At 33.6% G+C, this 14,317-nt stretch overlaps 1 protein-coding gene across 6 annotated transcripts in view; it reads right to left on the bottom strand.

Annotated features, from left to right (window-relative positions):
* unc80 (unc80, NALCN channel complex subunit) overlaps positions 1-14,317 on the bottom strand; it is a 136,408-nt gene that overhangs the window by 93,233 nt on the left and 28,858 nt on the right. For 5 of the 6 annotated variants that reach the window (XM_071588463.1, XM_071588466.1, XM_071588467.1 and 2 more), the window contains exons 1-3: positions 5,357-5,525; positions 3,646-3,839; positions 2,792-2,940 (exon numbers count right to left, since the gene is read on the bottom strand). In XM_071588463.1, the coding sequence (XP_071444564.1) occupies positions 2,792-2,940; positions 3,646-3,839; positions 5,357-5,501 (488 nt within the window). In that variant the 5' untranslated portion in view covers positions 5,502-5,525. Of the gene's footprint in view, positions 1-2,791; positions 2,941-3,645; positions 3,840-5,356; positions 5,530-6,910; positions 7,103-8,493; positions 8,634-8,869; positions 8,933-9,026; positions 9,111-14,040; positions 14,074-14,317 lie in introns of those variants that run through there. The other variant, XM_071588468.1, reaches the window with a different exon arrangement.

Below are 14,317 nucleotides of genomic sequence, written 5' to 3'. Positions count from 1 at the left end.
GAAAACATTTGTTCTGTTGTTATTAGCAATAGTTAATATTTGATTAGATGCATTAATTTGTTTGTTCCATTTACTTTTGATCCCAAGCATTTTTGTATTATAAATTCATTGTCAATTTTTGTACTTTATTGAAGCCTGATTATTTCCATCTAACGTGGTCTTTATCATGCAGAAACAGTCTCAGTGAATAAGAGTTTCTTGGATCATGAATAACAAAAATAGAAAAATCCTGCATAGTCATCCACCATTTTCCCTACATTTGACATAACGCAACCAAGACTCACCAAACAGTATCTCAAAGGCCAGGATTCTCCCAGGTGATTACTTTTTTCCATTATACAATAGAGAGCTAGGTGGATTGGCAGATAGGTTTAATGAATTTGTCAGGGAAATAATATGAGAGAAAATAGGAGATCCCACGTGAAATACTCAAATGACATACTTGCATACAAAACTACTTAGGACTAAAATATTAATAATGCCTTTCACCCACATCTTGGGATATATACTTGCCTTGAGAATGGACAAGGATTTTCAGATCTAGTCAGAAAGAGTATCTTTAATACAGATTAAAATTGTTGTCAGTGTTGTTATCATGAAGGTAGAGAAAAGTTATTCTTCTAAAAACAGGTGCAATATAACCCAAGGGAAAAGATGAGGAGAAAAGGAAGACTTAATGACATAGATCTCTTTCCTACAAAATGCAATCATTTTAACAGATGTATTTGTAGTAGAGGCATACAAACACTATTTGAACAATAAAATTGTCTGAGGCGTCACTTTGTGGAAGCGATTCATATCGGAAAAGAAAGAAATACTTGGTTGTTCCACATATATTTTATTAACACCTGTTAACAGTGTTAATAAAATATATGTGGAACAACCAAGTATTTCTTTCTTTTCCGACTATTTGAACACTTGGTAAGATTAGGTTCCCACCAGGAGGTATCTTTTAATCTTGTTTCACTGGCAATTCTGACAACAGTAAGTAAGTAAATTTGTGATATGTATGTAAATATATTCCAGTTTTGCACATAAATTGAGTTGTGTCAATATACTAAAATCTCACACAATGACTTTCAGAATAGCTGTTTACAAGAAAGGAGGTTTGAGCATATAAACTGACATTATTTGTTAAGATATTATAAGGCAAAATAACTTCTGAAAATAAACCAAACAATCTTTTTCTTTTAGACCACCCTCTCAAATATTTCTTTAAGCAATGGGGTTAAATATTGAGGTTGAACAAATAATTTTGAAACAAGTTTACTAATTAACGTTTAAGGTTAACTGATTGACAGGCACAGAACCTTCTTATCTTCATTCACTCAGAATAGAGACATAAATTACTTTTATACAAACTATGTTATTTCATTATCTTTTCTCCAAGTTATGTATGAGATTAAATTGTGATTATTTTGAGTTATTCACTAATTTTATGCCTTGAGACATCCTATAATAGAACAACATCATAGGTGTATAGGTTCTGTTCTACCTAGATATATTAAATAAATGCAGTCTTGAAATCTGTACATGCTTCTACAATTTTCTCACAACTGGAAGGATGGAGAATAAATATTTTACAATCCTCTTTACGTGGCTACCATAAAAGGCATCCATTGTAATAGAGTAAGGCATACCAGTAGATATCTAAGGCCAAATAATAATTATCTTTCAAATCCTCATACCTAATTTTTCCGGTGAGAACTTTAAATGATGGTTTATTTCATATTTCCTCCCATTTCCCCTGCCCTTCAATACATTTTTTTAGCATTTACATAAGCAAGAAGAAATGACAATTTCATAGTGTTGGGGCAGGGCATTCATTTTTTCTAGGAACTTAATGGGTGTAGGCTGCAGTAATTCAGTAAGAACCACTGCTTTGGTGATTACAAAAGTGCAATGGACCCTTGTGCTATTTCAATTAGGTGATAATTATTATTTCAGCAGGTAAATATAATTTTTTTAAAAATATTTTATCAGGACCATCGGAATTGTAAGGATGAGAAATAATATCATGGATGTTTTCCTTCAAAAGCAAACGAATAGAATGCTATATACTGTCCATCAATCATATTTCAAGGATCTCTTTTCGCGAGTTTAAAATATCCACATATTCTTAAAAATCTACAAAATTAATACCTTTCACCGGATTAATTGTAGAATTGACTTGTAAACAAAAGGTACATGACTTAATTGAAAACTCATCTGCACTCTGAATATTAATAGGATTTCATTTTGTCTTGTATTTGACAGCTATTATGACAGTTATTGCCCATATAATTTATTCCTCTAAATATTTGACGACTTATTTACTCACATACAAAATACCCAGTAATTTTATTAAAATCCATTGACCAGTTCTTATATACTCAGAATTAATTCATCGAATCCAAATTTTTCTTTTCCTTATGCAAGTATTTATTACATAGGAGGGACCTTTTCCTGAGGTGTTTAGCTTGAATTACAAAGATGAAACAGACTCTCAAGATAGATTTAGTTGTCCATCTATGACATAGAGTCACTCTAAAGGGTATGCTTGTGCACACTATGAAACCCTATAACTATGCAAGAGAAATAATTTTTGTCATATGATATGTTATGTTAAAAATATACACCATTGAAAGTTATTTACTTTCAAAAATCAAGAGCCTGATATACTCTAACAGGACAAATAATGTGAGGTGTTCATGTCAATCCTAGTGAAAAGGTGGCAACATTAGTTTAATTCATATAAAAGAGGCATCTATGAATGACTAGGCCAAGTGCCCAAGCAAGATATTTTTCCTACCTTAAACTTGGCATGCTCTTGCCTTTGACTAAGTTGCTTGGTGGTTTCACCCTTTCATTTTGGTCAGATTTTGGCTCAAATATTTTCGCAAGAGCTGAGCAGGGTCTGGAAAGATGCTCATCTCCTGTATCTAAACTATGATGACACTCCTGAAATAAATTTGATAATAATTTTGAATACATTTATAAAAAAATTCTTCCTCCAACCTGGAAAATAAATAAAATTCATCAATTTGAATACAGATATTTTATGTTCTATATCTATAAAATTCTCTCAAACTGGTCCATTTTTCTGTCATTGCAAAAAAACATTCTAAGAAAAAATAACGGCTAAATTTTAAAAACCATCCTGGCAATAAAAATGCTAATTTCAATGCAACAATTTCAGAGAGAGAAAATCATTTGCCCTGGCCTTCCTGGTCAGGGAAAATCCCAGGCTTCAGAGAAAAATCCTGGTCAGGGCAAATAATTTGTACACTCTGAAATGATGTTGAAGCATTTGTTGCTATTTTTGTCAATAAGAAAATTATGTACAAGTTTTTCTTGCACTGTATTTTACACATGAGTAAACTCAGCATAATTGACAAAATACTGGAGTCTTGACAAATGGCAATAAAAATTAAGAGTCCATTTATTTAGAAAGTAATTTGATTTGACCACAATGGAAACATTCTCCAGAATTTCTATTTTAATTCAACTTTCTTCCTCCTTTTGAAGAGTTTTAATTATGAACGCATAGGTGTGATGATCATCTACATTTATTGATATTGAAAGCGATTAATAATTAACTAACAAAATTGTAATGTCTATAACTGGATTGACATTTAAACACAATACAAATACATGGGTCATTACCTGATCAAAAAGAGAATTAGTTTTTGATTCCTCACGGCCAATTTTCTCCAAAGTTTTTTCTGATTTTGACAGCAACTTAGTTTCAACAAATGCTTTAAGGTCAGCCATCTTCATCCTTTTCTTCACTTTTTCACTTGACCTCCTGGAATGACTACCTTGCTCATCTGAATGTTTATGGCCATGATAAGGAGATTCTGTTAAAAGGTGATGCTTAATTTGAGACTAAACCCTGACATTACATCATAGTCAGGTATTCACAACATTTTTATTTTTATCTCTATATCAGTAAAAATGCTGATCATTTTACTGTCACCATGAAATTTTAGGCATTTCAGAAAAGTTATAAATAGTTGTCAATTTTTTATTATTTTTTCCATATAAACATTAACCAATTGAATCAAAATAACAATTATTAAAGCATGCACATCATTAGGTGTATCACTTATACAACTGATGAATTAGTAGGAGAAGATTAGTTTTAAAATACAGATACATTGTGTAAGAGTCATTGACATTTTGCAGCCCATAAATACACTTGTTAAATGTTGAACTAAATATTCTGAAGTTGAAATAAATTAAAAATAATGATTAGCACTTTGCAACTGGTATTCATGCTCGCAAAGTCTGGATAACAGCAAAATGCACTCCCAGAGTATTATATCTGATCTTGGTACAAAATTAAAACCAGCTAAGTCTTTGCAGGTGCAAAACTATTTCTCTAAATCCTTTTACAACATTCCCTAATTTCCTTCATCTGCAATGATTTTTTCTGCAATCATCTGCACATTATTTGCTTCAGCTATAATTTTAGTTTACATTTTAGGTCAAGATAAGTAAAGCTTGTGACTGCAAATTCATCTAATCCCAGTATGCCAATGATTTGAAAGATATCATGTCAAAAACTATATTAAGGAAGGTGATGGGACAAATTAAACCCAAATGAACTATTCCACAACATTATGATGGACACAAATGCAGTTATGAGTCTCCATAACTAAGGGACTCAGCCCAAAGAGGAGAGTGTGTTGCCTGTCAGAAGAGGAGGCAAGGCCTGTGATCATTATTACATGAAATTCATGCAGAGCCAAACCAACAGCAACAGAAAAGAAGACAAAAGAGAACTACTACTGCTAAAATGGGAGCTTGGGGTTAGCTGGACCACCACGAGGTCAGGGAAGTTTGAATATGTAAATCAGGAGATGGAGACAGGATATGTACATCTTTGGGCTGTGTGAGGTGAGATGAGAGGGACTGTATCAGGGAATTGGAATGGAGCATTAAATGAAGGGAGAGATGGAAGTACTGTAGGGAAAAATGGTTTAGGGACAAGGAATGACCATAGAGTGAAAACAATAGGGTTATACAGGAGAAATGGGTTCACTATAGCTAACACCGGGTTTAAACACCATAATATATGCTTTGGTTCCATTAACCATACAGAATTATTATTTCTATTATTTATAATGGCAAAAATTTCTGGTTCTGATACACTAACATGGAATAACCTAGTTCTGGCTTATTCCAATAGTTTTCAAAGTAGTAAAATTAGGATTGTCCTGAAATGAAGGGTCCCATACAACCGTATGGTCACAGATAAAAAATCAATCAAACAATGAGGCACAAACAAATCTTACTTTGCTGGAAATTTTAACTATTACTTATGCAGTAAAACTTAGCAAATCAAAATACTCTATGGCATTTTATTACTAACCTGTAAGGAATGAAACATCTTTGACTTCTGGAACTTCCATGAAATCTTTTGACTCTCGTTTCTTCAGCTCAGGACTTTGATAAATTGAAACTTCAATTTTTGGAATTGGTAATGAGTTGCTTCTTCTTTTAGGCTGTTGTTGCATGAAAGTCTCATCGTTTATCTCCCGCAACCTTGAAACCATAGCAATAATATTTTTCAAAATTCGAAGCCAGTAAATGTAAAATGACATGTTAAAAACAATTTCATGTGATATTCATAAATGTGACCCACAAAACAAAAATATTGACTGGATGCTGACAATAGGAGTATTTTAAATATAACAAAGTTACAAAGTAAGTGATTACCTATATTCATGTGAATATGTATTGTGTAAACAGATGCTGTATTGTGATTCTTCTACAATTTCTTTATTCAATGTAATTAAACCACTAAATGTCCTTAAATAAGTAGCTAATTAAACAAAATATTAATGAAAACTTTGACATGTGGTAGAGTGCTGTATGGTTTCATTACTAATTGAAATTAAGGAAAGAGAAAGTGTGAACAGTGAAAGCATTTCAGATCATTTGAATTGGTGAAGAATGGACACATTAAAATGGATGACATGGAAATGAAAATGAAGAGGTGCTTGGCATGGTAAAGGAAGGATTAGAAGTTAGTGACACACAGTAGTTTCTAGGGAAGGGGACTAACAACTGAGGTAATTTGCAACATTAGGGATGGATGGGAAAGCAGGAAGGGAACAGAGAAACCCAGCATTGGCAATAGTCTTCTCTTAATGAAAGACAGAAATCAGCCTTTGAAGCCAGCAGTTAGTAGTCCTATCTAACGGGTGGCATACTCACTTAAAGTACTCTCTACAAAGTACCACAAGTAGGGATTGGGATAAAACTGAAAAAATCTGCTGCCTCCAGGATTCAAACCTGGGTCCTCTGGGAGGGAAGACAGTGAATTAGCCACTTAACCATCATTATCCCAAAGAATTCAAACAAGGAGGTAAAAGTTGATTCTGATGAAAGGTAACATTTATTGAGGAAGGGTGGGGCAAATACATGGGACTTTTGTATAATATACATTGAAACTGGATATAAGGGAAAAAAAGTTAATTTCCAACTAAAAAAGCAAAAGGGAGTTTGCCAATAGATATAAGCACTGAATAAGATCCTGCCTAAAATGTCTTTAAAAAATGTAATTCAGAATTTAAACTGTAAATAATTCTTTTGATTTTTCGCACTTGTTAGCATTTAAAAATTTACAAGTGTTGATTACAGTTGACTTTATTCTTGTTCAGACTACTAACAAAGTTCTAGGCACCATCTGACTGCCACGGCACTTGGTGTATTATTTGTGGGGCTTTAAAGTGTAGTAATGCTTCATACCTCTACAAGAGATAAGGACAAAGGGTAAATGTTTTTCTGCGTCAATCAAAAACTTTTCTCTTACTTGTAAGCTATTTCGAATAACTCATAATTTGTCACACTCATTATTTATAAATTTGATGTCTAAATGATAAAAATGTGCATTTCAAAAGAAACCAGCATGTGCACTTGCCTGTGATAGAAGAACTGGAGAGCCCAATAAATACCTTCTTCTTGCCATTGGGCAACAAAAAGGCAGCGTAGAACAGCAACATCAAGGAATGTGGCAGCACATAAATCTATAGCACTCTTACTACACTGTCCTCCCCCAGGTTTGGTCACAATTTCTGCTTTTGTTTGGATTGTCTCTTTCTCAGGAGGCAACCTGGTCACAAAAACATTAATGCTTTATCAAAAAATTGATATAACTGATGTTTATTTTTCATTCACTGAATTTTATTTAATCCCGTGAATTTTTTTTAAGTTTTACGATTCAAAAGTGATAATTCAGAATTAAATAACAAAAAAATTTATCAAGAGTAAGGCACTCTTGAATATTGACATATATTATCAATTTCTAGTCCAATGATAAATAAACAGGCTAAACTGTTTCACTCAGAAGTGAACCTTAACAGCTCATGAGATTATCAAATATGCTGGATGACGACAGAAACTAAAGAAAAAGCATGGCACATATGAGGTCTATCCAATAAATACGCGAACTGGTGCAACCTGGTGGCCGTGATACTGACTACAGTCCCGCCCACTAGCAGCGCTAGTTGCCTGAGGCCCAATAAGCCATTTGTGCTTGGTGGATTGCCAAGCTGTGCATCTGGTGCCAATCATGTTAGTTTCTGTTGTCCTTGTTTTTACTGGTTGTCGAAAATGGAACTTGACGAAATCACGGAGCAACGAATCAACATCAAGTTTTTTGATGAAGCGCAGTATAAGTTATCCAGAAATTGCTGAAATATTGACAGCCGTTCACATTGATGCTCTGAAGAAAACATCTGTTTTCAAGTAGATCAAGCATTTTAAAGATGGCCAACAAGACACTTGATTATGCAAGAATGAGATGACCTTCAACCATCTGTGTGGACGACAACATTTATCGTGTGCAGTCCCTTGTCCTTACTGATTGTCAAAAAACTGTCTGAATGATAACTGATGAGCTGAATCCAGGAAAATCAACAGAGCACACTATTTTAACCGAACTTTATGGATGGATCCTTCACCATGGCAATGCACCTGCACATTCAGCATTGATTGTTTACCAGATTCTGGCAAAAAATTCAATCACCATCCTTGATCATCCTCCTTATTCACCAGATCTCGCCCCCCGCGACTTTTTCCTATTTCCAAAATGCAAAAATGTGATAAGGAGACATCACTGGGAAGATGTGGACACAATGAATCAAGAAACAACGAGAAAACTAAAAAGCCTAACTGCCGAGGACTTCCAAGGGTGCTTTAAACAGTGGAAAAGAAGACGGAATAAGTGCATAGCAATGAATGGAGAGTACTTTGAAGAGGACAAAATCGATTTAGACTAAATTTTGCAAAATAAAGTTTTTGTGGCCTCAGCCCGCATATTTATTGGACATACCTCGAACATCTTTGCACTCTGCAACAAATTTAAGACTTTTGGCAAACATGAAGGGAGCTACTGACAAGTTCATAGAGGCATTTTTTATAGAGAACTATATATTAAAGAGAACTTAAGCCATGAGTTTTTAAATGAAAATTTGACATTTAGATGAAAATAGATCAACTTACTCTTTAGTTTTAGGTGGTGGCTGAGGCTTTATCCGTTGCTGCTTCGTGTCTGATCCAGAAATAGCTGTCACCTGTTCAATAGTTAAAGTTGTTTTTGAAGTGTAACGATTCAAGGGTAACTGAAAAATACTGGAATCTGCCTGTAAAATAATATTTTTCTCTAATGTTTAGTACCAGTGTTTTTATCAATATGATATAAACTTTTGACCACATCATAGAGGCATTAACACAGGTAACAGATGAATTAATTATTACCAGAATTAACCCAGAACAATATTTCATATTATACATTGGTATTATTTAAAATTGTATATGTATGTATAGCATAGAAGGGCATTTTCTCAAAGTAAAATACCAGAGTATATACTTAACATACTGTAAATATGGACGACTCCTTCAGACCATCTGATTCTGGAAGTGATGGCAAACGGAAAATTACCTGGGAGAAAATTTTAAGTCAGAATAAGCTACCAATGTTTTGAAAATATCATGTTTGTCAAGGATTGAATTTTGTATCAAGTTTCGCTACATACCACATGCTCTTCTTCAGTGCTAGAGCTTTCCTCTGGTATAGTTTCAGGGAATGCTGTTTCTTTGGGTGATGACAACCAATTACTCTAAAATTAAATGAAAAAAATCAACACTAAATACACAACAAATGGAAACAATTAAAACTAACAAAAATGTGGCATTTTAAAAACGTGTGACGGATCTAACTATGCTCAAGTATATTTAAGAGTATCCTGAAAAAGCTCCAATGATTTCCAGACTAATGATGAATGTTCATTACTGATATAATTTTATTTTGGCAAATCAAACAGTACAGGTCCTGCTTAAACATGCTAGAGGTGTTTCACATGCCTTGGCATTGCATGAAAATAAAATTTTACATGGAAAACCTTAATTTTATGCAAGTATTCTGCTAAAAATTTCTTCCAAATATTTTGAGCCTCAAGTTTAAAGTAAAACCTATTTCTCACAGTTTAACAATGGAAATTATTAAACTCATCAGAAAGATACAAATAAAATGTAAAAACAGCTTTAGAGAACTAAAATTAAATGACTCCAAAATCTTACATACAACTACCAATATTCTGCCTACAATATATGTACATTATTTTCTATGATAATATTTCATCAAGTTAAAATTTTCATTACTATGATGTAAAAAAGCAGTGTTTGTTCATCGGGTAACATTTTATGTTTTTATATAATTTTTAGTCAGCTAATCATATTATTTTAAGTACTTAGCTCAGAAATGTTTAAACAAATTATAATAATATGATTTATAGTGTAAAACCTCATTCTTTTGATTCTACTTAGAAAGAAATGATATCCAAAATATTCTATTAATATTATTAGAACAGTCACAGGATGTTGCTAATTTTTGTCACGTGGATTATAATAGATAAAATGCTTATAGTGAAATTCTCAGTCATGGTCCTCATTCCATGGCTCAGACATGGTCCTTTACCCCAAAACATATTTTTTACCCATAAACCATTCATAATATATTTGGAACTTTTAGTGCACTCCCCTCTTTTCTTTCGATTTATGATCCCTTAAAAAGCATGGCAACTGAGGAACGGATCAGTAGGTGAGTTAAAAATCAAACGCTTTTAGAACTCGAACATTTCCATAGAAACACGGAAAAAACATCTTTGTATGTGAATTCATGGCAGTTCAATGTGCTAGCTGTTATATTTGGACTTATTATCACATCCCCTAGGGTTAGGGGAGGGACATAGGATGCCTTCAAGGGGCAGATGGGAAAGCATTTTGAGGTTAGATAAAATCAATCAGGAAAATGAATGTTGTTTACAATTTAATTATCTCAGATTCATCCCAAAGCCACCCATGCAATCAAGTATTCATTTAACATTTTTTACATGGGAAAATAAAGTAAAAAATGTCAGTTTTGCCACTTTGATTCCTCCATGAAAGGCATTTACTATCAAAATACATGTAACATGCTGCAGCTTGATTAGGCAAAAACATTTGCTATTAAATAGCAAGATGAGATTCAAATTTCACTGGACAAACATTAAATCAACTGTATTCACAACTCATGTTTGATTTAATAAGCATAAAGTCAAGGGTTTTGATTAGTCTTTACTTAACTTGATTGCAATACATTTTTGAATGCACTCCCCAACCTCAGATGCATCATAAAATACATGTTGGAATAATTAAATTTCATTATATATAAGAGAATGAAAATGTAGTCATGCTATGGTGTCCCAGAAACCACAAAGTACCAGGGTTTTTTATTTCAATTAGCTACTCTCTAGTAAATAGGTAACTGAATCTGTGACGCAAGATATCATTGATAAGGAGATTTAATGATTGCAAGAAGCCTTAAGTAAATTTTGAAGTTCCACCCAAAAATTAACTTCATGTCAATATCCTCAGAATATTATGAACTGTAAAATTTCTAAAATATTGTGTAATTAGTTGATGACTATTTGTTACTTTAACTTATATACAATATTTCAAGTTAAGCAGAATAAAAATAATGAGGATTTACTATTTTATTTGTAGTGGCAATTTATTTATCATTAATACCTACATAATTAATAACTACAAATATACATACAGGCAGACATGGGAATATTACAGTTGCTATTCACATGCTGAATAATTACTTATCTGATCCATCTGCAGAATTAAAAGAAGCATGAGGCATTGGATATCACTACAATTCAAGTTATTTTTTTTCTTGGATATCAAGAAGTTTGTATTTTCATAATATGAATTGTCTCCCTAAAAACTGATCTTTCAGCTTCAATTCTCATATAAAATTTAACTTTACAGAATCACTATATTAGATATTTGAATTCTTTTCTTAGAAAAGGGTCATGATTTTTTTAAACTTGTGAAATTATGCAAAATAGCAGTGGATATGCTAAAAATGAAACTTTTCTTATCATACAGGGTCCATACAATAAGTATTGGGACTGGTTCCAAAAATCAAAATCTTTTGCAGTTATCATTACAATTACTTAATAATCTTCAAAATACATTCCTGCATTGATACACTTAGTCCAGGTCGTCTGCCACTCGTCAAAAGCCCACTGGAAGTTGGTTTCTGGAATACTGTGGAGAGCCTTTGTCGTCACCGCTTGAGCCGCCTTAATGGTGTCTAACCGATATCCATTGAGCTCCTTTTGAGCCATCCTTTGAGGTAATAACATTGTCGAGAAAATCTTCATCTTCCTGGATGCAGTCCAAAATTTCTTGCAAAATTTCCACCTGCGACAGTTTTTGTTCCTCGCTCATGACTTTCGGCACTAGCTTCACGCACACTTTCCTCATCGTAAGATCCTCTGTTACAAGGGTGTGGATGGTCCCGACTGAAAGGCTGGTCTCCTCACTGATAAGGGCGATGGTTAAACGCCTGTCAGATTCCAAAACTTTTTCACTTTGGCCACCTGAGCATCGGTTTGAGCAGTTGTCGGGCCTCCCGACCGGGAGCATCGCATCGGGCCTCCGACGTGATGCTCCCGGCCTTGCTTAAACATTTTGTGCCACTCAAAAACTCTTGTGTGGCTTAAGGCATCATTCCCATAAGCCTGTTTAATGAGTTCAAGGGCCTCCGATGTGGATTTCCTGAGTTTAACGCAAAACTTCACAGCATAGCATTGCTCTATGGTGAGCTCCATGCTGGCACAACGACACCACAAACAATCACACGTCACAAAAATTCACCTTCTGTCTCAATGCATGCCTGGAGGCAACTGAACTAAAGTGCCCCGTAGTGGTAGGAGACCCCTCTACCGAGCCGAATGGTCGGACCCCCATCCACCACTCCGTTGAGGCTACAGCGAACCAGTCACGATACTTATTGTATGGACCCTGTATACCAAAATATATATATTTTTGTGATTCACTTTATAATACATTATGTAAAATCTCTAGTCATTTAAAATGTTTGTTCACAACTAATCTCATTATCTTAATTTAAATGTATTCTACTGCAGGGGTGCAATCTGAATTTAACTGAATATAAGTTGAAGTGCTTGTTACTGTCCTGACTCTATCATCAACACAAGTTATCATGATGTGGCCCTTAAGTGAGCATACATATACTTCTATTACATCAAGTGCTACAGCAGATATAGCCATTGACAACTCTAAATGCTAGGGATTGGTGACACACAAACAGAATAACAATCTCATGAGCAAACACTTAAATATACTTGAAGATGATGGCCAGTAATTCTCTTGATTTCTAATTCCAATTTTTCTCCAGAATATTTGTCATATGATTTCTTATTTCCAGAAAATCATTCCTCATAACTGCGCACGCCAATGGTATCACCAAAGTTGGTTTAACTACTGTTTTGATTTATGCCAGGGCCGGTATGCATGATGGTCTATGCTAAACATGACTCGGTCTCACAACTACAAGAATCATCATTTTCATTGAGGATTTCCAAATTTCATATCATATTCCCAACATTCAAAAAAACTTTTTCAGCTTTTTCCCATTTAAAAAAAAAGAAATTACTGATTTCCTCAACTCAGTGACTACCCTACTGAAATGAGAGTCAAAATGCACTCCAAGTAAATCACTGCTGTATCTAACATAATTAGAAAATACATTGATGAAGTAAACGCATCTACCACCTAGTAAAAAAACAGATCACAGGTAGGTGGTCTTGATAATAATACACATTCATGAAGTAATATATTTCTTCCTGCTGAATTTTTAAACCAAGAAAATTTGTGGCCATTTTTAATTTTTTCCCCAAATTAGGTTTCTTTAATTATGAAATTGTACATGGTTTGATGTCATAAGTCTTCATCCTATTATAAGTAATTTAATTTTATCATATATATCCTTAAATTCACAGTTTAAATGGAATCAACTAGGCTTACAGCCAGTAGTTACCATAAATTCTATTCACGGGTGATGACTATATTATTCCTCCCATGACTTACGGGGAGTAGTGAATCAGCAGCTGAAAAATTTCTTAATACACAGGTACGCATTTTTAATTTTATTACAATTTGAATATTAATCATATTTGGTTCTAAAACTACATTAAGAGTAGCCAAAGTGATATTTATTTTTATATTTTTCACTTCTGACATAAAAATACATGACACACATCACGTCTACATCAAGAACCCATTCCTATCTTGGCGTAAACAATATGCAATGGTCATTTTCTTTAAAGAAACAGGAACTTGAATTTTAAAAGTTATACAGATGATATGCATGTCAAAAGTGGTGTTTTATAATGTAATCATAGTGAAGACACAGTGATGTGGTATCAAATAATAAAAACAAATTAGTACAAAAATTAAATAACTCTAATTAGACGTGCCAATAAACTCATATCTTATTGAGGAACTCATGGTGTGAACCATGCACAAACTGAAGTGTGTGAACTGAAATTCATTCCCACACACACCACAGTAACTAAATCATGCATTAATCAAAAAAGGCAATTTATATCAAATTGCTAAAATAGGTTGCACTCGTAGAGAAATATTGGTTCAATCATTTAGTTGCAATACTACATACATTTTCAGCCTTACCAGCCATTTCAATTGTTTGCCTTTACATTGGCCCTAAAAACATAAAGTGAAATGAATATTTAGTATTCAATTTCTTACCTAGTTTTGGTTCCATATATTTTGTGTCAAAAATGTGGAGAATGTTAATACTCCAAAACATGACAATTATATCTTGAAAATAAATCCAACGATAGTACTGAAGGCACTATACTTGAATCAGAGTTTCGTATGACCAGTAGGAGTCACAAGAAAGAAGATGGTTTGTTTAGACTGTGGTAAGGGGTTTGATTGAATGGAA

The sequence above is a fragment of the Hetaerina americana genome, unplaced genomic scaffold, assembly GCF_022747635.1.
Source record: "Hetaerina americana unplaced genomic scaffold, ioHetAmer1.1.p SCAF_3, whole genome shotgun sequence".
Taxonomy (NCBI): domain Eukaryota; kingdom Metazoa; phylum Arthropoda; class Insecta; order Odonata; family Calopterygidae; genus Hetaerina; species Hetaerina americana.
This window is presented reverse-complemented; position numbering and strand designations above follow the sequence as displayed.